General features: G+C 35.9%; 4 protein-coding genes across 4 annotated transcripts; 2 read left to right on the top strand and 2 right to left on the bottom strand.

Annotated features, from left to right (window-relative positions):
* Positions 1-21: 21 nt before the first annotated feature.
* Tsp_04052 (parafibromin) lies at positions 22-2,745 on the bottom strand. The gene is made up of 11 exons (XM_003374818.1): positions 2,615-2,745; positions 2,086-2,215; positions 1,883-2,029; positions 1,710-1,801; positions 1,433-1,649; positions 1,043-1,190; positions 835-882; positions 480-633; positions 313-404; positions 116-257; positions 22-58 (listed from the first exon to the last, which is right to left on the bottom strand). The coding sequence occupies exons 1-11, from the start codon at positions 2,743-2,745 to the stop codon at positions 22-24; spliced, it is 1,338 nt and encodes a 445-aa protein (XP_003374866.1).
* An 814-nt stretch (positions 2,746-3,559) lies between these two features.
* On the top strand, positions 3,560-7,241 carry Tsp_04051 (DNA replication licensing factor MCM3). Its single transcript, XM_003374817.1, has 18 exons — positions 3,560-3,640; positions 3,703-3,815; positions 3,888-4,010; positions 4,254-4,353; positions 4,416-4,567; positions 4,625-4,711; positions 4,773-4,878; positions 4,946-5,133; positions 5,202-5,373; positions 5,433-5,567; positions 5,650-5,739; positions 5,806-6,038; positions 6,104-6,254; positions 6,322-6,450; positions 6,527-6,624; positions 6,718-6,803; positions 6,845-6,953; positions 7,040-7,241. The coding sequence occupies exons 1-18, from the start codon at positions 3,560-3,562 to the stop codon at positions 7,239-7,241; spliced, it is 2,355 nt and encodes a 784-aa protein (XP_003374865.1).
* A 1,612-nt stretch (positions 7,242-8,853) lies between these two features.
* Tsp_04050 (patched family protein) lies at positions 8,854-15,450 on the bottom strand. The gene is made up of 7 exons (XM_003374816.1): positions 12,892-15,450; positions 12,496-12,606; positions 10,024-10,108; positions 9,736-9,920; positions 9,354-9,659; positions 9,137-9,232; positions 8,854-9,051 (listed from the first exon to the last, which is right to left on the bottom strand). Exons 1-7 carry the CDS (start codon positions 15,448-15,450, stop codon positions 8,854-8,856), a joined length of 3,540 nt encoding a protein of 1,179 aa, XP_003374864.1.
* Positions 15,451-17,519: 2,069 nt separating this feature from the next.
* Positions 17,520-19,376, top strand: Tsp_04049 (putative thioredoxin). The gene is made up of 8 exons (XM_003374815.1): positions 17,520-17,718; positions 17,852-17,952; positions 18,133-18,290; positions 18,353-18,595; positions 18,662-18,763; positions 18,828-18,987; positions 19,051-19,167; positions 19,236-19,376. The coding sequence occupies exons 1-8, from the start codon at positions 17,520-17,522 to the stop codon at positions 19,374-19,376; spliced, it is 1,221 nt and encodes a 406-aa protein (XP_003374863.1).
* The last annotated feature ends 504 nt before the right edge of the window (positions 19,377-19,880 follow it).

Raw genomic sequence — 19,880 nt, 5'->3', positions numbered from 1 at the left:
ATAAAATCGAGAAAGCAAGAATTAATGACGAAGAAATGGCTTGTGCCTTTTTATATGTCTGAAAGTATATTAGTATTTTTAAAAAATGCCTTCTGCAAGTTTTTTGTAAGTTTACCTTTCGACACCTTCCCAAAATTTCTGAAAAATAGCACGATCCAAATGACGCTTTGTTCTAGATAAAGCCATCACATCCACAGCCCACTGGCTAATGTTGTTGTCCAGTTTGTCATCGTCCCAAGTTAAGTGAAAAGCTTTCACTGTAAAAAAAACCTAATTATAATGTAAATAAAACGAATTCGAGAAAAAAAATACCTTTGGAAAAGATATCCGTTGGTGTTGCACCCAATGGCCAATTTTTAAATTGCCAAGCTGGACCTTGAGCAAATACTGCAACAACGCGGTCCCTGAACAATAGTTCAAAGAAAAAAACAGCTGAGCAATTCTGCCATTATCATAAATTTGAATAATTATGCATATACCATTCTTCGGGTAAAAATCTCATCGGATTGTCAACAACACGATACGGCACTGTCACCCCACCCTCCTTGCATCGTTGTATCAGCACTTCGGGTTCACGTTTAACCCCAGCTGCACGTTTCTCTGCAGAACTGACAAATCTACAATGGAATATATCTGAATAGCAACGACGAAAACAACAAACATGATGATAACATAAAAATTGAACTGAACCAACCGAAAATTTTCTAACAGCTCACGTACGTTGAACACCGTTATCAATGAAGAATTTGCAGACGGAATGATAATAATTGGTGTGCGTGAAACTAAAATATTCACTTAAATAAATTAATTAATTAATAATTTTATTCATCATACCACGCTTCATGGGTGGCTTGATAGCATTCGAGATAACTTTCGCAGAATCTGGAATTGTTTTCTTAGGTTCGAGATGTTCATCAATTTTCATCGCTTGGGCAGCAAAAGAGCGTTTCGTATCAATATTGAAATCCTCAGTTTCTAAAAAAAATAAAAATTCAAATTTCAAAAATATTTTTTTTCTCTGCTAAAAGAAATAATAAATAACCTTCTTTCCTGAAACGTTCTTGCGCGTAACGACTGTAACCCGCTCTGTGTTTCTCTACCGCTTCCGGAGCAACCGCCGGCTGTGGGCGATTCCTATTTTCCTTTATTTTCATTCTTTCGAGAATGCCAAAAATTTGATTGGCTAAATTCTGAAAAAAATTACAACAAAAGTTCACTTTCATTTTAAAAAGTATCTTCAATAAATACTGCATTGTGCAGTCGTCAACTACAATAAAATACTAAATCAAGCATTTTGAAATTTACAAATAACTAACTACTAAAAAACAAGTCTCAATGTCAAATTGAAAAATAAATATCCCCCATTCATTCAACCCATTAATGCTTAAAAAAATTATAAAGAAACACAAAACAAAAAAAAACGGATGCTTACAACGGATGATTGCATTACAGTTGTTCTTGTACGGTAAGTTCTTTCGCGAGATATGATGTCACGGTTGGCGTCCAGTTGATCACTTTCAACAAAAGTCCGAGTTGGTTCTTCAATTTCTTCTTCAGTGTTTTTAATCTGCGTCCTTTTACGTGCCAAAGCTTTCGACCGCAAAGCTGCAATTTTCTCCGCAGTCAAACCATGCTCTTTCGACAAATCCCTTAAAAACAATCATTACAAAATATTAAAATTCAATTTAAAAACGTATGCACATGTAAACCTAATCGTATCCGGCTTTGTCACACTCATGCTGGTACCTCGGTCCAAAATCGCCATCAGACGTTCCTTGTCTTTTCTTGCCTGTTCTTCATCCTAAAATATATATTATTCAAATGATGTTTTCATCCATCGGTACAGTTTGTTAATAATTATTACAAAACAAAACAGACTTACTTCAACTCTAGGTCGTTTAGCTTCTGCCTGCGCATCTGCAAGCGACGTCAGACGACTAACCGGAATAGATTGTGGTATGGGAGCACTAAGATCCACATTTGCAGGAATACGATCAAATTTTTCATTTGTGAGAAATTCTTCTAAAGTCTTAAAAAACCACTGCTGATTGTAAAATAAAACACGCCAAATGAAAAATCGAATACTTTTCTGTCAGGTCGAGTTACGATCTGTACATTGTTACTGACTGCTTCTTTGACATACGTGGTGTGAAGAAGCTCACGATTTTTGTAAAAAAACCATAAACTTCCAACTGTATAATATTCGTCTTTTTTGCTGAACAGTTAACAGTCCATTAATAAATAGAACAATTGAAAAATGAAATAAATTAATAATTTTTAAATAATACAATAAAAGAAAAATTAGGCACAACTAAATCAAATAAACTGAAAAATAAAAGTATCACAGGTAAATGGGAATAAATAAAAACTAGCACAAGAACATTCACCACTACCAAAGTTAATCACTTTGAATATTAATTGTTAAACTTGAAAGTTTATTTATTTGAACTTCAAACTTTTAAAAGATTACTTTAATAAAATTATCAACATAGAGTTAAAGAATTTTAAATGGAACGACAAAAATGAATAACATGCACTGTTTCACCATTATAAAATTACAGTTATAATAAACATTCTAAGTGATTAAGTAATAACAAGTAAAAATTTCACTCACTTCCAAACCAGATAATTAGTTTTGGCATCCTTGTTAAAAGCGGTATCACCAAAAATAATATATTCATCTCTCTCCACAATTGGGCGATTATTTAAAATATAATCTCGAAAAAACTTTAATGGATCGGCCATTTTTTGAAAAACTGCCTACATACGCCGAACTTCCAAATAAAATTCTCACAAATAAGATTACTGTACAAATCTGAACTTAAGTATTATTTTAATAAAAATTTTAAATATGCAATTTTCTATATAGAGAAGTGAATAATTTTAATATTTTTGCATGAATAAAATTAAAAAATAATAAATAAAATTTTTTTTGCAATTATTTAAATACAATCTTTCAATTATGTGAAATATAAATAAAAATTCTCAACTTGCGTTACAAGTCTCCGATTGGTGTTGGTTGTAACGTTCTGATTGGCCAGAATTTGAAATGCCGTTCTGCATGCTATCTCTATCGCAAGTTTCAGTATTTTGTCTATTTTTCTCGCCTTTCACGAATTTGTTCTTGTGATTTTTTTCAGCAAAGCTGTGTTGTCAATTTTGGTGAAACTTTATTTTCAGAATAACAACTTCAATTTGATCGACACGACAAAATCCTCTTGTTCTTTTAAGCATGAAGAAATTGTCATTTAAATCTAGAAATAGCCAACTGATTGAACCAAAATAAATCAATAAGAAAAAGAAACCAAATAAAAAAACCATTAAAATATTCTTTGTCATCAAAAAATTCGAATAAACAAATGATAAAAACCAAATGTGTGAATAGAAATGAATAATAACTAGTGAAAACATAAAATTTGAAAAAGAAATGTTCAAATAAGCAATAAAGTACAATTGAATTAGTTTTACATTTACACTTACTTTTCATTATGGTACGGTTGGAGGTGGGAAAATAGTTCATGAGCTTATTGTAAGTGGAGGAGTGAGTTTTTGTTCAGAAATGGAGCAAGTTTACGATGCTGATCGCGAACAAGAGTTAGCAAATGCAGAACGAGATTATCTGGTGTTTTTGGACGATGCGGTACGTTTCGGTAACTGATATAGGGAGTGGAATATGATGGGCAATGGTTTATTTGTTTTCAGTCCGATTCGAATATATACACATCGCGCATTCAAGACATGATTCAAGATGCCGGTTGTCGTTTGGTTGTAAATATTAATGATTTGAGGCGGAAATTCCCAGAGAGAGCGAAAAAGTTTGCAAATAAAAAAACATAATTTGAGCTTTTAATACTTTTTGATAATTGCAAGTACTTTTTTTTATTAAGCCTTTTGTCGAAAGCAGCCGAAGAAATTCCTTGTTTCGAAAGAGCTCTAAGAAATATGGTCTATTCTCTTAATCCAGAATACGGCAAAAAATATGAAAATTTTTATGTGGGTTTTGAAGGGAGGTGTGAATATAATTTGCTTGTTGACAAGGCTCCGTTGTTGATTTTGTTTCTTCTTTAGCTTTGGCATTGGTCATGTCAATCCGAGAAGTTTGAAATCGCATTTTCTTGGAAATTTAGTTTGCTGTGAAGGAATTGTCACGAAATGTAACCTGGTCAACCTGAATTATTAAAATGCGACGCATTAATACGATCCTGTGGTCGTTCTGCTTTAGGCTCTTTGATTTATCCTAAAATAGTTCGAAGTGTCCATTATTGTCCAGCGACGAGCAAGACGGTTGAAAAGCGATACGCTGATCTGACGTCGTTCGAAACTATACCTAGCAATTTTGTTTATCCAACCGAGGTTTTTAAAATTTTTTATATATTGCTTTGCTTTTTTTGTTATTATTTTCAATAAATAATTAGGATGAGAATAAAAATCCATACGAAACCGAATACGGCCTCAGCACTTACAGAGATCATCAAACATTCTCGGTTCAAGAATTGCCAGAAAGTGCACCCATTGGTCAATTGCCCAGATCGGTGGACATAATCGCCGACGGAGATTTAACAGATCGGTAAATTATACCTTTTCTATTAATAGATAATTTTTATTTTTACATTATTATTTTCAGCTGTTCTCCGGGCGATCGTGTCCGAGTAGTGGGCGTATACCGTTGTTTGCCGAATAAGCAGGGTGGATTCACATCGGGACTTTTCCGGTGATTCCGGTGTTTTCTTGTTCCTCAAATTATCCGATCTGAAATTAAACGCTATTTTTAGCACCGTTTTGATTGCAAACAACATTCAGTTGATGTCCAAGGAGGCAGAGATGACAATAACACCTCGAGATATGGCAGATATAAGGAATTTTATTCGAATGAAAGATGTAAATTTTCTTTGTATTTTTGGAATATCTTTTTGTTGAAGAATATCTGTTTTTGAATGTGTTCTAGAAAGCTTTGGACATTCTTGTCCGATCTGTGGCACCTTCAATTCACGGGCACGACGAAGTGAAGAAGGCAATTCTTTGCCTTTTGATGGGAGGGACGGAGAAGAATCTTTCAAACGGAACTCGGCTCCGGGGTGATATTAACGTTTTGCTCATCGGAGACCCATCCGTAGCGAAATCTCAAATATTACGGTAAAATAATACGGCTGCTTTCAACCGTGAGCTGTTGATTTAATTAATTAATGATTATTCTTTTGCAGTTATGTGTTGAACATTGCTCCAAGAGCGGTCACTACAACTGGTCGAGGTTCCAGTGGCGTCGGTCTTACAGCGGCTGTTGTTTCCGATGCCGAATCTGGAGAAAAACGTCTCGAAGCCGGCGCCATGGTTCTTGCAGACCGTGGTGTTGTGTGCATTGACGAATTTGACAAAGTATCTTGAATCAGTTGATCATATTGATATCTTTTTCAAATTCATTTTTCTTCATTCAGATGTCCGATATTGACCGTACCGCTATTCACGAAGTCATGGAACAAGGAAAAGTGACCATCGCCAAAGCTGGTATTCAAGCCAAATTGAATGCTCGCTGTTCAGTATTAGCAGCCGCTAATCCGGTCTTTGGAAAAGTATACCCTTTTCGGTTATTTATACGGTTCATGAATACATTATAACATGTCGTCATTTCATTATTGTTGTTTTTCTTTTCAGTACGACGACTCGAAAACTCCAATGGAAAATATCAGCATGCAGGATTCAATTTTAAGTCGTTTTGACTTACTGTTTGTTCTACTTGATGAAGTTGATTTTTTGTTCCGCTGAAATAAATAATTTGATTTGAATTTAATTTCATTTCATCTATTCTAGCACAACGCGGAAAGAGACACTTTGATCGCTTCGCATGTGGTGAATTTGCATTGCTACAGAGCACCCGGTGAAGATCCGGGAGCGGTTTTTGATGATACGACACTTTTGCAAGGCTTCACCACGGAAGATATATCGAAAGAGAACGAAGAAGACGACGACATGGCCGACAACACTGACGCCGATGGGCATGACATTTTTGAAAAAAATACAACTTGGCTTACTCGTGGAGAAAAGTTCGTTTCTCATCAGAAATAATGCAATTGTTGTTGTTGTTGTTGTTGATTTATTTGCATTTCAGCGAACATATTTTAACGTTGGATTTTTTGCGCAAATATATTCAATATGCGAAAAAGATCAATCCAGTGTTTACTGAAAATGCTTGCGAATATATATCAGAAAAGTATGCAGATTTACGTGCCTTCGATGAAAAGCATTCGGATAAGGAAAAAGTATCAAATGCTGCTTTTATTTGTACGTTTATTTATTAACATTTTCAAAAATTGGCCCATTTTGAAGACAATGCCAGTAACTGCTAGAATGTTGGAGACGATGATCCGTCTGTCGACTGCTTTTGCCAAGATACGTTTTGGTAAAAAGATCACAACAGCCGACGCGGAGAAAGCTTATTCATTGTTGAGCTATGCGGTTTTTAAGAAAGTTGTCATTTTTGATTTATTGCATAATTAATAAAATGCCCGTATCGAATTGTGGGCTAATTTAGAAACCACAAGAACGACTCGATTCAAATGAAAGTAAGAAGAAAAAATCCAAACTTAACATTGATGAAGATGACGATGATGAAAGCACTCCGAAAAGGAAGTTTACATCGAAGAGAAAAAAAACGTGTGCAAAAAATCTATACGATATATGAATTCAAACAGAAATGAATATTTATTTTATATATTTTTTTAGAAAAAAAGGCGATGAAACAGCAGAGGATGTTTATGAATTTGATTCAGAATCTTCAGATGGTGAAGGTGACTTGTTTAAAAGTCAAAGTTGATTATTTTTTTAAAATATTTTTTATTTCAATATGAAGAAATTTCATTTCAACAATCAAAGCAACGACTTCGACAATCGACTCAGCAAGAAAGTCGAGAAGAAGACGAGGAGGATACAACCCAAACGCCAGCTATTTCTGTGGACAGGTAATAATTTTAACACTGATGGAATGAATGGATTCAATAAATATTTTCAATCAAATGAAATAAATAATTACGTTTTTTCCTTATAGATTTTCTGCTTTTCGACGTCATCTGCGACAAGTATTTGACAATCGTCGTACAGAACTTATGAGCAAAGATGAAGCAATTGCCTCTATACAAGATGAAGCAGGCAACAACCGTTACAGCAACGGCGAAATAGTCGCCGCTTTGGAACGTCTCAGCGATGAAAATTCTATCATGATAGCCGATGGGAATATTTTCTTAATTTAACCCAACGTAAAATTATTTAATTTTTTGCTCTATTCCATTACTGTCAGACATTTGCATATTAATGAAATGTTTTTAAACTGTTTGTAAATTGGAATAATTACTTGCATATTTTTGAATATTTCCATTTTAACGTGTGATTGAATGAATATGAAGAAAAAGTGAATAAACATGAATTGATTGATCGAGAAGCTCATTTCAGAAAATTGTTGACAAATTGATAGAGTCAGACAAATAATAAACAACATAATTAATAAATTGTATTACCTGAAAGTTGTTGTGTGAAGAAAAAAAACTTGGATCAACTGAAAATTCGCCGTCTGTTTAGTTAGTATATAGTAGGTAATGTGCGGTAGTAATTAGTAGACGGGAAACGGGAAAGTAACTTCAGTCAAATGATTTTGGTAAATGTATAATTAGAAACCACCGCATCAGTGCAATATGCAAAATTGTTCTTATCTACGTGAACAAAATGTTTACCTTTCCAGCGAAATTTCTTATTGAAGAATCAATAATTTATTTTAAGTAAAACTCCTTTATTTTATATTATATGCAAAAATAATTATGTTTTTGTTTATACTATGTACATTAGAAAATAAAATTCAATTTTTTAACGTATAAATTCCAAATCACAAAATCATAGCAAAAAAATTAAAAAAAGATTAAATCTTGAATGTCAAATTCACCAACAGTAAGAATTAAATTACATCATTGTTGAAGTATAATTTGAACAAGACGAGATTTGAAAAAGAAAGAAAATTGTCTTAATGCATTAATTAGTCAATTAATTAATTGTTAAAATCTTGATTATCACATTTCAATATCAAACTGTACAACTGATTCCAAACAAAGAATAATAAACGCAAGGTGTGTGCGACTCACTTCAAATGTGTAGAAGACGGACAGAGTTGTTGTTGTTGCATGTAATTGGCGAAGATTTTTATCAAATTGGGGGTGTTCCGCTGGACAGATTATTTGATGACTTTCAAAAATGCAATCAGTGCAATCGGCACAAAGCGACAATTGGAGCGTTCAAATAGTTTGGCATGTGTAATAAATATAATAGTAGAAATGAAGAAGAGAACGGCAATCACGGCAGTATTAAAACGTTGTTCAATCAACTGTGAATGCTCAGGTGAAAAACCAAAAAAAAAAGTATACTTATATAAATCTGTTCATTACAGATTCGGTTCAATAGTTTGAAAAAAAAACACTTCAATTGTTCAGTTTATTATAATTAATAAATCGAAATTTTATTCAAGAATTACTCCTTTTTCGAATTACTGTCCTCACATTCAGCCAAGTAACGTGCCGGTGAAGTGTCGTTGTAAAGGCTTTGAGAAATTTGTCGAAATTCCGTGGCAAGTTGATTCAGTTGTAAAAATCTAAAACAGACTGTGTGTTGGAAAGATGATTTGAGAAAAATAGAAAAAATTGGCCACCGCCCACTTTTCTCGGTGCTCTTGTTGAGCATTGCGAAGTTTTGCAGAAATGATTTTCTTCTGCTGCTCGTATGCACTGAGACGATTTCTCAGCGTTTTAATTTCTTCACCTTGCTGTTGAATCTGTCAAATATTGGAAATGAAATTATTATTATTATTATTTTAAAAAGTTATCACAAATATTGAAACGAAAATTTCCCTACGTTGGCGAGATGGGTTTCGATGCTTGTTTCAAGACCAAGTATCTCTTGACGAAGCTGCTTGTTCTCATCGCTCAACACTCGACTAGCCGACTGCAAAGATTCGATCTGGTCGTAAAGCTTCCCTTGGGATTGTTTCAACGTTCGTTGGGTTGATTCCAAATCTTCAATCTTCAACGATGATGAAAATGGAAAAAGGAATTTTTTTTTCATTCACTATGCAAATGAAATGGTTTATTTTTCTTTGCAACCAAACCTGACAGCATAAACGCCGCTGTTCCACGTGAGCATCGTGTAGAGCATTTTCACGGCTAATCAATTCTGCACGCAAAAGCTGCTCATTTTCTTTAATCTGAACCAACTCGGATTGACACTTTTCATCTCCAACAATTGGGAAATTCTAATAAAAACAAACAAACAAATAAACAAATAAATAAATAAATCACCATATAATATATATGACTTCAAATTACCGTATCGGTTTGTAAAAGCATTTTAGATACGGTGACTTGGAGTTGTGAATTTTCTTGAATCAAATTTTCATTCTCTTCAATCACCTTCTCGGCAATCAGTCGATCCTTTTTAGCTTGCAGTTCGGCTTGTCTAAGCTGCTTTTTCATGGCCAACTTTTCGTCCTGACTTTGCTGATAACGTTCGTTCAATTCACGCATTCGACATTCCAACAATTTCAGCTCGTTCGTCAACTTTTCCACCTGAGCTTGCTTGTCCCCATGCTTTCGACACAACATCACGTTACCATTTTGACTGTCAGATTTGCACTTTAAAAAATTTCAGGAAAAGAAAAAACAACAAAATTTGAAAAAAAAAAAACAATAAATAAAATAATATGTATACTTGAGCTTTGAAAAACGCCACCATGCGAGTAGCTTGAGCTAATTTTTGCTTTCCTTCTTCGACTTCGATCCTCAGTTGTGCCAATTCTGCTTCACGACAAGAAATATCCGGTACAGTATCGTCGAGCTTTTTGCGCAACTCGACCACTTCTTCGCTCAAATTGCGCTTGTAAGTTTGGCCTAGTTCTTTAAAAATGATGAAATAAAAAAACTATAATGTGAACAGAAAATACAAATCATAGAATTTGTTGCTCATGATTAATTCATCAAATCGTTGAACAATTTTTACCTGTAACATGGGCGAGTTGCTTTTTGAGCTGTTCGTTTTCATCAAGCAGTGCTTCAACATTGGCTTCACCGGATTTCACATTCACCTGAATAAATTTATAAAATAATCAACATTTTACAAATTACATACAGACAAATACATGATTTCAATACCTGACATTTTCTTGTCTTTTCTTTCTTCACATCACATCCGGTTGGATCTTTTTCCAATTCAGATTTTCTAAATCATATTTTCCAATTATGAACAACAAACAACACAAGAAATTGAACAATAATTGATTGTAAACTCAACAACAAAGAATTTTCCAATTCCAAGAAATCGACTTCTTGTTCCAAAGTTTGTATATAATGAGTTTCGACAAGTTCATTTCTACAAACAAATACAGTAACAGACCGTATATTGAAAAAGAGGATTGATATTTTTTTTACTTCGATTGAACAGTGTTGCTCAGGCGTGGACTTTGGCGCTTTTGTTGTTGTTGTTGTTGTTTGTATTGTCGTTTTTGACCAGATGTGACTGAAATGGAAAATTGAAATTACAACTTATTTAAAAAAAAATAAATCAAATTTCATTTTTCAAACAAACGTCCACCAATAAATACCTCGTTTATTTGCTTGCATCGACGGAAAATATGCAAATTTGTTCAATTCGAGTTCAACACTGTCGGCGAGTTTGCAGTCGAATCGACTGTTTACGACCGTTACCATGGGAACGTTAGTTGTAATTGAACTTTTGAAATTTCATCAATCAATTTAACATTTTCGATAACAAAACACGTACATGGCACGGGTGTTTGGAAACAGAATGCTTAAATGGAAATTAAAAAAAAAATTTTTTTTCAAATTAAACTATTAATAAAATAGATCATTTTATTAAATCAATTTCCATTTTTACAATTCCACTTTCGAATATGTTAAGTGCCAAATGAGCACGTTTTCTGGGTCTGCTGTCCATTCAATAAAGTTAGTTTGGTGGTGGATTGAACGTTTTGCCACAACTGCGTCACTTCCGTCACCATGTCAGTCGAGTCCAAATGATTCCACACGTTCAAAAATTACGTGCTGAATTGACGTGCACCGGCAAACATTCCATTTACAAGAAAAGTTCCTTACTTTTGTAATTATTAAAATAATAATTCATTTTCAAATATTATTTCATTCCATTATTCTGCTCCACTTTTCCATTATAAATTATAAATGAAAAAAAGAAACGAAACACGTCGTTCAATTTCTATTCTTGTTTCAACGTTAAATTCAAGCAAAATGGAATATAAAACACCTTTTACAAAAGGTAGAACATCATTTATCATTTTGCAACTGAGAAAATAGAAAAAAACACTTTTTATATACAACTTTTACAGTAAGAAAATTACTGCTCTTATTTTAAATGTTTTTCAAATTTTACTTTACATAAAAACTGTTCTGAAAATCACAAGAACAAAATATCTATTTTCCAATAATGATGGTGAATGAAATATCAAAAAAAAAGAAACTTTTTCATCAATTGAATCTTTCTGATCAACAAAACTAGTTCATCAATTTCAACATAACAATTCAAGCGATGCTAACACAGTTTATGCTGAAGATTGCATGTTGGGGGAATTTTACAAATTAATTGCAATGGAAATTGTTCACTTAATTGATGATAATAATTTCAAATATTTCAAGAATACATAGAACAGAACAAATTATTCGAAAAGACAGGGGAAAAGTTATTATGAAATCAATTTCGAAATTTAGTAATACACAATTAAGAAAGAAGTTGTTGAATTTGAATTAAATGAAGAAAAATTTCAAAATTATCACTACAACAATCTTGTCATTTTTGTCATTCATTGATTTGGTTGGTACGAATTTTGAACAACTAACAAACCCATCCTATGACGCAGTCGTTATCAAGCAGCTGTTCAGGTCTATTTTTGTAAAAAGACACGTAATTTGATTTTCCTGATTGATACGAAAAACTTTGCTTACGAATAAATAATTGTCCAATTGCTTCCAGTAATCAGCAGAATTGAATAAAATGAAAAAAAAATTGAAACTGACCCCAATATTACAGTATCCAAGAAAAAGTTATTTAGGTTCATCGATTATTTGGTTGTTCAAAGTAAAAATAAAAAACAAATTAAAGAAAATCAAATTCCGGATGTTTATCAAATGCGTGTCGATGGTGTCGTTTTTCTTCAGTAAATCAATAATCAATAAATGAACAATCAGAACAAAAAATTCCTATTCAGATGTTTAAATGTTGTTGCTTATAGTTTCATTTCGTATTTGAATTTGTACCATTTGGTAACGATTTTGTTTTGCTGATGAATAAATAAATAAATAAATAAATAGTTTAGTAGAGAAGAGTGAAACAGTAGTAATTTGTCGAATTTTTCAATTCATTCATCGCTCGATACGCTCTTTTAAATCAGAAAACATGTCAGTGAGTGAACTGAATTGAAATGAAATAAACCATGCCACTCACTGTAAATGAAAATATTTTCCAATCAAGTTCTTTACGGTTATGATTGCGAGATGTTATACAGCTGAATGGAACAATGAAATGTTCATTTATTAACAATATACAAAATACACGCTAAAAAAAGTGACAAAAATAAAAAGAAGTGATGATGATGAATAATTAATTATTCTTTTGATCAGTGAGAAAAAAAAGAATGATTCACCGAACCCCATACACACACATGATACAACTGCTAAAGAATAAATCCAGTAAAAATTGAGTAAAATTGAAAAATTTGAATAATAACGGCAAACAATGAGAGATCCGAGGAGAGGGATGTTTTTGAATTTGGGTTTCGTTGATTAGAAATAACAGCAACAGCAACAACAGCCCAGCACAAGATTAAAATTTACTACTTACAAGCGAGGATACAGTGGACAGTTTCTCCGGCCAGTGGGTCAGCGTGAACAAGGCCGGCAAAACGATCAACGAGTGAAAAAGACCCAAAATGACCACCAGCAGGACGGTTCGCAAAAAAACCGACGCCACGTGGGACGAGACGAACACCAACGACAACATGGCCAACAAAGTGCACAGGCCGCCTTCGATCAACGGCCAGCCGGCCACGTCGAACAACGCCAACATGCGCTTCATCCAGCACTGTTCGTGGTGACGATGGTAGTGGTAGGCCATGTGGATGGTGAAGTCGACCGTCAAGCCGATGCTCATCAGTACCGAGACGACCAACGTCGGGTCCATGTCCAAGTTCCAGAGTGCCAGCAGGCCGATGACGCCCAAATCCATGCTGAACAAGCTCCACAAGACCCAGAAGAGGACGTCGCGTTGGCGGATGAACAGCGCGCAGACGAGACCCATGCAACAGAACGCCACACCCACTTCTTGGAGAGTGGTAGTTTTCAACGAGACCACTTGGTCGGCGATGAAATTGTACTCGTCGTAGACGACCGGCTTGAGATCGGCGTAGCGATCGCAAAGTTGGCGCCACTGGACCACCATGTCCGACCGACTGACCCAGTCGGTGATTTTGAAGCCGGTGGTGAACGAAAACTGGGTCAACAAGTGTCGACGTCCGGGTCGCTGGTCGAACCTCAAATGTCTGGTCCAACGTTCGTTGCTGGACAAGTGGACAAAGTCGCTCAAATAGTCGTAGAATTCGTCGTCGTCAGCGCCGAGGTGTTGCATGTACCGTTGGAACGGCTCCAACCAAAAAGAAGTCGAATCGTGGCCGACGGCAAATCGACTGTGTTCGAGTTCGTCGACAAACTGCTGGACCCGTTGCAGTTGGGTTCGGTTGCGCATGTCGGGGGCGTTCAAAATGTAGACGTCGGCCGAAAATCCTTGCGGATAGATGTACTGTTCGGCCAGCCAGATGTAACGTTTGAGCGGTGAATTGGTCACGAGCAAATTTTCGGGAGTCAAATTCACCCGAATGGTCGACGCGCCGTACAAGCTGACCACCAAATAGACAGCGTAGATGACCAGTACGAAAAGTCGACTTGCGGGCCATCGCCAAAATTGTGCATAAAGTTTGCTCAAAATACGTTGAACAGGATTGACTCGAGCAGGGGCAGTGGTTGTGGTGGTGGTCGTGGTGGTTCGCTTGTCCACCGTCTTCCAGTAGAACAAACAATGCCGAGAGTTGGCTTCACGACGTCCACCGTAGGCGGCAACTGCGCAAAAGAACGTCAACTGGAAAATGTAGTCGAACAAGATCGCCGCCACGGTGTAGATGCAAAACGACGATACCGCCGGCGTCGAAGAGAACACGCCGATCAAAAAGGAAAACACGTCCGTCGAGACGGTGACCGTGATCGCCGGTCCGGCTTCTTTGAGACACAAACCCAGACGGCTGGCCGGCCCGAGACGACGGTCGGTCTGGTGCCAGGCGGCGAGCAGGATGAAAGTGTCGTCGACGGCCAACGCCAACGTGATGAACGGCACCACCGTGACGGTGCTGTTGTAGGGGACGCCGACGGCGGCGACCAAGCCGAACGCGGCCGCTATCGCCAGCAGACTGTTCACCAGACCGGCCAGACCTTCGAGCGGTTTGGATGTGGTCGAATCGCCGGTGCAGAGCACGCTGACCAGCAGTGCGGTCAACAGCAGGACGCTGATCGGAAAATACGGCAACGCGTACAAAGTTGTCCTGGACACTTCGTCCTTGAGCGTCGACGAGCTGTAGGTGTGGAATTCGAGGTTGTCGTTCCACGGGTCCTCTAGGACCAGTGTGGCCAAGTGGTCGCGCACGGCTTTTTCGAACGAGTCGACCAACTTCTGCCGTTCGAACGTCGGATACTGGTAGATGAGGTGAACCATGCTGACCGACGAAATTCGGCCCCCTTGGGCGGGGTCGGTTTGAACCCCGCCGAACAGACCGCCCAAGAACATCCGATTGCCGAATATAGAAGCGACCGGATAGGTCAACTTGACGTCGGCGTTGCTCGTGAGTCGTGGGTTGAAGTAGGCGTCGACGATCAGCCGAAATACTTCGTTGCTTTTCGTGCAGGAGATCGACTTGGAACAGACGTCGCGGTTGAACGACAACAGCTTCCCTTCGAAATTGAACGTCAAATTGTTCAAGACGAACTGGTTGAGTTGATCGATAAAATTTGCATAATTGAGTTGCAACAAATTGCCGCCGTCCCGCCTGGCGATGCCGATATAAAAGACGCCGCTGGTCGAATAGTTGCCGTCGCTGAGAAACTGGCTGTGCTGACGGTATTCGTCCAAAGAAACGGAACCCGGCGGCGTGTACAATTGTCGCATATCGTCGGCCATTTGGACGTTGACCACGCCGATGGACAACATGCCGGCCACCAACAACGGCGCGATTAAAAATACGGCCGGATGTCGGCCGACCAATTCACCGTGACGTTGAAATAAACGTTCCAAATAATCCAGACACTTTTCACCGGTCTGCGATGAAGATGATTGTTCGTCCACTTTGTCCAGCATCATTTTGGGAAAAAAAAACTAATAATAATGACTATTGGTTTGTGATTTGTGATCAATATCCGTGATGATGACGATGCACCATCGAGCCGACAAACAAAAATGGCACCGGTAATTAAGAGAAACGCCGGAAGAGAATCAACGACGACGACGACGTTTCAGCCCAGTCAAAAATAAACACACTAGCAACAGGATGCAAGCCCCCGGCAGGCAACTGGGACGCCAAGCCCGTGCGTAAACCGGACCATCGTCCGGTAGGTGGCGCCAGTTGGACACAATCTCCGTTCCCGGAAGTGCACTACTGGTAGCACAGTTCAAAAAACTGTCACACAATATAACTCATCACTAGAAAATGCAATTTTCCCAAACTGCCATTCAAATAAATTTAAAAAAAATATTTTTTTTTACTTTTTATATACTTACACACACAGAAAGAGAGAGAGAAAAATCACATTTACAAATGGACTTCAATTGAAGTTGTTGCTTTTTTTTTCTTCTTCAATTTTTCCAAATACCATCAATGATGATTTTTCACTATTACCATTTTTCAATGAACTGAAACACTGTTCAGTTTATTATTTCTACAAATAATTTTCAAAAATAAAAATCCACCAGTAAGAATGATTATTTTTACATAATTATTAGCTCATCAATATCTGAAGTTGTTGGTAATAAACCGAACGGAAAGAAACAAATGACCAGAAAAATGAGAACGCCCCAGTTGCCCAAATAAATCACATATCCAAGCAATAAACATGACATCATTTCACCACTACAAGACGATTGTGTTAATTTAACACGTGAAAGTAAATTTCCGTTGTTGTTGTTGTTGTCGTTTCAACAAACTCAGATAATCGAAAAGCAGAAAAAAGGTATTACCATAATGCGAGTTGTAGTAATCGGTTGTTGACACTCGAAAACCAGACTTACAGTAAGAAATTCAAATTGAATTTATTTGAAATTAGAATGCCAACAAGTACAAAGAGACAATTCTACATTTGTATTAGAAAACAGTGAACGTTTGACCACAAGTGATTTGATAGAGAAAAATATAGAGAAAAAATAAACTGATAATCATAAATGTGCAATGATAAAAATACAAAATTCGAACGTAGAATTTTATTCAATTGGAACAGTAGAGTTGATAATAGTTTAAAAGAGAATAATTTTGACACAGTGAATAGAGAAAGAGAGAAAGAGTATTGTTAACAAATTACACGTCAAAATTTGTGTTTGCAGAGAAGATTGTCAACAATAATAGCATACGTGTTCCAAATGATGAAATTGCAAATAAAAAGAGTCAATGTGGGTTGCAAAGAAAGGGAAATTTGCCGACAATTCCACTCGATCCAATGCACGAGTTGAATATTTTTTCAAGAAAAAAACTACATGCAAAAAAAACATGATGCTTTAATGGTTTTCCATGTTTGATCTAATTTCCACTGAGAAGAAGAGGAAGAAAAAGAAAGCACAATATTATAATACATGAAAATGCACGAACGATATTTCCAATGACCGCATTCGACTGGCTGACATCACATTTTTCCTTCCCAAGTCCTAATTCCTATTTAATGAAAATAATTTTCTTCATTAAATTTCAAACAAAAAAATCTTTTTTCACTTCAACCGTCAAAAAGCTCCAAATACATAATGATCTAAAACTATAAATACTAAAACTTATCTCCAAAAAGTTAATACTTTAAACAAAAATATTTCTATAATCATAACAGTTATTTACTATTTTCTATTTATAAAATTATTTCATCAATGAAAAATATTTACACCATCTCAAAAAATTCATAACAATTGGTAAAAACAATTGTGCCTGATAATTATTTATTTTACCTGCAATACTACCGTAAACCAAAATCACAGTTGATTAAACAAGTGAATGTACCATATTATTTTACTGTTTCAGTACGTAAATATTACTTGACGTGTAATATTTGTAATATTTACACCATAAGCATCATTTTTATGTTGAAATGAAAATTTTCAGTCGAAACACTAGAAGACATCAGCAGAACTGAATTTCGTCGATATACACACACGCCTGTATCTTGTTTTTTTGCGCCATGGATAAACTTTTTGTGTCATTTTTACTACTAACTTTACCATTAGCTCAAAGTAGAAATGTAGCCAAAGTACCAGATAGAGGCTTGTTCACAGAAGAAGATCAAGTTGATATTCTCGGCCAAACAAATTTCGACAAAATTATCTACAATCAACCTGTTCTTTATATTGTACTTTATTACAACAGATGGTGTGGACATTGTATCAGCTTTGCGCCTACATATAAAGAATTTGCACAGCAAACGGCAGGCAAGTGTAGCAAATTTTCTATACTGTTTGTTGATCAAGTAAATATTAAATGTCCATTTTGGTTTCCTTTTCTTTTTCTAAACAGATTGGTCACGTGTGGTCAAATTTGCTGCCCTTGACTGTGCTGATGATGACAACGATGATCTTTGTACGGATCATTCAATAGAACTATTTCCATCGTTGAAGGTAAATTGAACTGTTGTAATGTATTCTCATTTTGTTTTCAATACAAGCTGAAAATATAACTATTGTCGAAAAATCAAAAGTATAATCGGCTATTTGACCTCTCCTTATAACAAAGAAAAATAAGATATATATTCTGATAGATATTTTTGTAATAATGTTTATTCCGTTTTTTTGTTTAAGTACTTTCCAGTGAAAAGCTCTTCTGCAAACGATGGAGTATTCATTGAAGATCATCCGAGAACGACTGATCAGTTGCTCACAAAGTTAACGGAACTCATTGTGAAAGAGTATAAAGAGAAACAGCACAGTGAATGGCCAAATTTGAATTACATTGAAGAGTAAAATTTAATCTAGATCAACTAACTTATCCAAAGTATTATCTTTGAATACTTTCTATTAGAAATACTGGCAGTGAATCATTATTTGAAAATGAAGAAGAATTGAACAACGTTGTAATTGTCTTCCAAAGTCCTGAATCAAAAGAATTTCTTGGAGAACAGCTAGTATTGGATTCGATGAAATATAAAAATATTCTCGTTCGTTTGGCAACACCTCAGCATCAGTATGCTAAACAACAACAGTTGAATGTTCCTACTTTGGCAATATTCAAGCGCAAAGAATACCAAAGCATCTACGAATCACCGTAAATCATTATAAATTGTTTAATCGTTTTGTCTTTTGTTTTGAAAAAAAATATAATCATTTTTAGTAAACCCTTAAATTTGAATATGATGCGTGAAATTGTCAGAGTGTATTGTTCAGTTGATTTGACAAAGAAAATTGAAGACACAAAGAAGGATGAAAAGAAGAAGTAAAGAGAAGAAGAAAGAGATTATGAAAATGCATTTTTGAAAATTAAATTAATTCTTTTTCAGAGTGAATAATGATAATTTTGTCGCTCCTAAAGAACAGCTACATTTGAGCGATTTGAAATCTGCGCTCAGCTACATGCTAGAACATGAAATCCCGATGAGAAAAGTTATCACAGGTGAAAAATTAACAGCGTTGAAGAACTTCTTGAGCACAACTGCGAAAGTAAATTTGAAAATCTATTTGATTGATTGTTGATATCATTGATTGATAATGTTGCAATTGCAGTACTTGCCTCCCGAAATGAAGACTGTAAGCAAAGTGCTTGATCAACTTGTTCAGTGGTTTTCTGACCAAGAACAAGTGTTGTCAAAGGATTTTTCCCATCAATTGCAAATGGTCAAGGTATATAATAAATTAATACAGAAATAAAGTAAAATAAATGCTATTTCGCTTACCTTCTTTTTTTTCAGGGGGAAAATTTTCCATCAGCGATAAACTGGGTAACATGTAAAGGCAGCAGTTCTGAATATCGTGGCTATCCGTGCGGTTTGTGGATGCTTTTCCATACTGTCACTGTGAATGCTTACAAAATGGACGGGAAAAGTGATTGATTACGGTAATTAGCGGATGAGTTTTTCTACTGAACTGGGAATTGTTGTAGAGAATAATTTTGATCCGAAAATTGTGCTCAAGCATATTGCCGGTTACGTGAGGGAATTTTTCGGCTGCGAAGAATGTGCCACAAATTTTGGAAAAGGAGCGGCAAAAATTGACGAAAACGTCGAAAATGCCGAAGATGTTGTGCTTTGGCTGTGGCGTTCTCATAATCGTGCTAATTATTTTCTGAAAGGTTCAACTGCTCCGTCTCTCTCTTTCTCATAGATTGTCCACTTTTTCAATGTGCATGATTTGTTTGTCATTTTATTCAGGCAAGCCCAGCGAAGATCCGACACATCCCAAGCAACAATTTCCACCAAATTCACTGTGTCCCAAGTGTGGCTCTGATGAACAATCTTGGAATAATGGGGAAGTGTTGGAATTTTTGGTCAAATTTTACTCCGAACTGAAAATGAATTCCAACGACAAAGAGTTGAAAGAGATTCATCCAAAATTTC

The sequence above is a fragment of the Trichinella spiralis genome (assembly GCF_000181795.1).
Source record: "Trichinella spiralis strain ISS 195 chromosome Unknown Scfld5, whole genome shotgun sequence".
Classification (NCBI taxonomy): domain Eukaryota; kingdom Metazoa; phylum Nematoda; class Enoplea; order Trichinellida; family Trichinellidae; genus Trichinella; species Trichinella spiralis.
Note: the sequence above shows the minus strand (reverse complement) of the source record. Positions and strands in the feature narration are given on the sequence as shown.

Bases quoted from the DNA above. Each gene is read 5' to 3' on its own strand.
- Tsp_04050 (XM_003374816.1), bottom strand. From the start codon at position 15,450: ATGATGCTGGACAAAGTGGACGAACAATCATCTTCATCGCAGACCGGT. The intron at 9,921-10,023 runs GTAAAAATTGTT...TCATTTTTAAAG, and splicing joins GCAACTCGCCCATGTTACAG to AACTAGGCCAAACTTACAAG. The intron at 9,052-9,136 runs GTTTGGTTGCAA...TCATCGTTGAAG, and splicing joins AGCGGCGTTTATGCTGTCAG to ATTGAAGATTTGGAATCAAC.
- Tsp_04052 (XM_003374818.1), bottom strand. From the start codon at position 2,745: ATGGCCGATCCATTAAAGTTTTTTCGAGATTATATTTTAAATAATCGC. The intron at 634-834 runs GTATGATGAATA...GTTGCTATTCAG, and splicing joins CAAGCCACCCATGAAGCGTG to ATATATTCCATTGTAGATTT. The intron at 258-312 runs GTATTTTTTTTC...TTTTTTTTACAG, and splicing joins AACGGATATCTTTTCCAAAG to TGAAAGCTTTTCACTTAACT.
- Tsp_04049 (XM_003374815.1), top strand. From the start codon at position 17,520: ATGGATAAACTTTTTGTGTCATTTTTACTACTAACTTTACCATTAGCT. The intron at 18,764-18,827 runs GTAAAGAGAAGA...ATTCTTTTTCAG, and splicing joins AAGAAGGATGAAAAGAAGAA to AGTGAATAATGATAATTTTG. The intron at 18,988-19,050 runs GTAAATTTGAAA...TTGCAATTGCAG, and splicing joins TCTTGAGCACAACTGCGAAA to TACTTGCCTCCCGAAATGAA.
- Tsp_04051 (XM_003374817.1), top strand. From the start codon at position 3,560: ATGGAGCAAGTTTACGATGCTGATCGCGAACAAGAGTTAGCAAATGCA. The intron at 3,816-3,887 runs GTTTGCAAATAA...TTTTTTATTAAG, and splicing joins TTCCCAGAGAGAGCGAAAAA to CCTTTTGTCGAAAGCAGCCG. The intron at 5,374-5,432 runs GTATCTTGAATC...TTCTTCATTCAG, and splicing joins GCATTGACGAATTTGACAAA to ATGTCCGATATTGACCGTAC.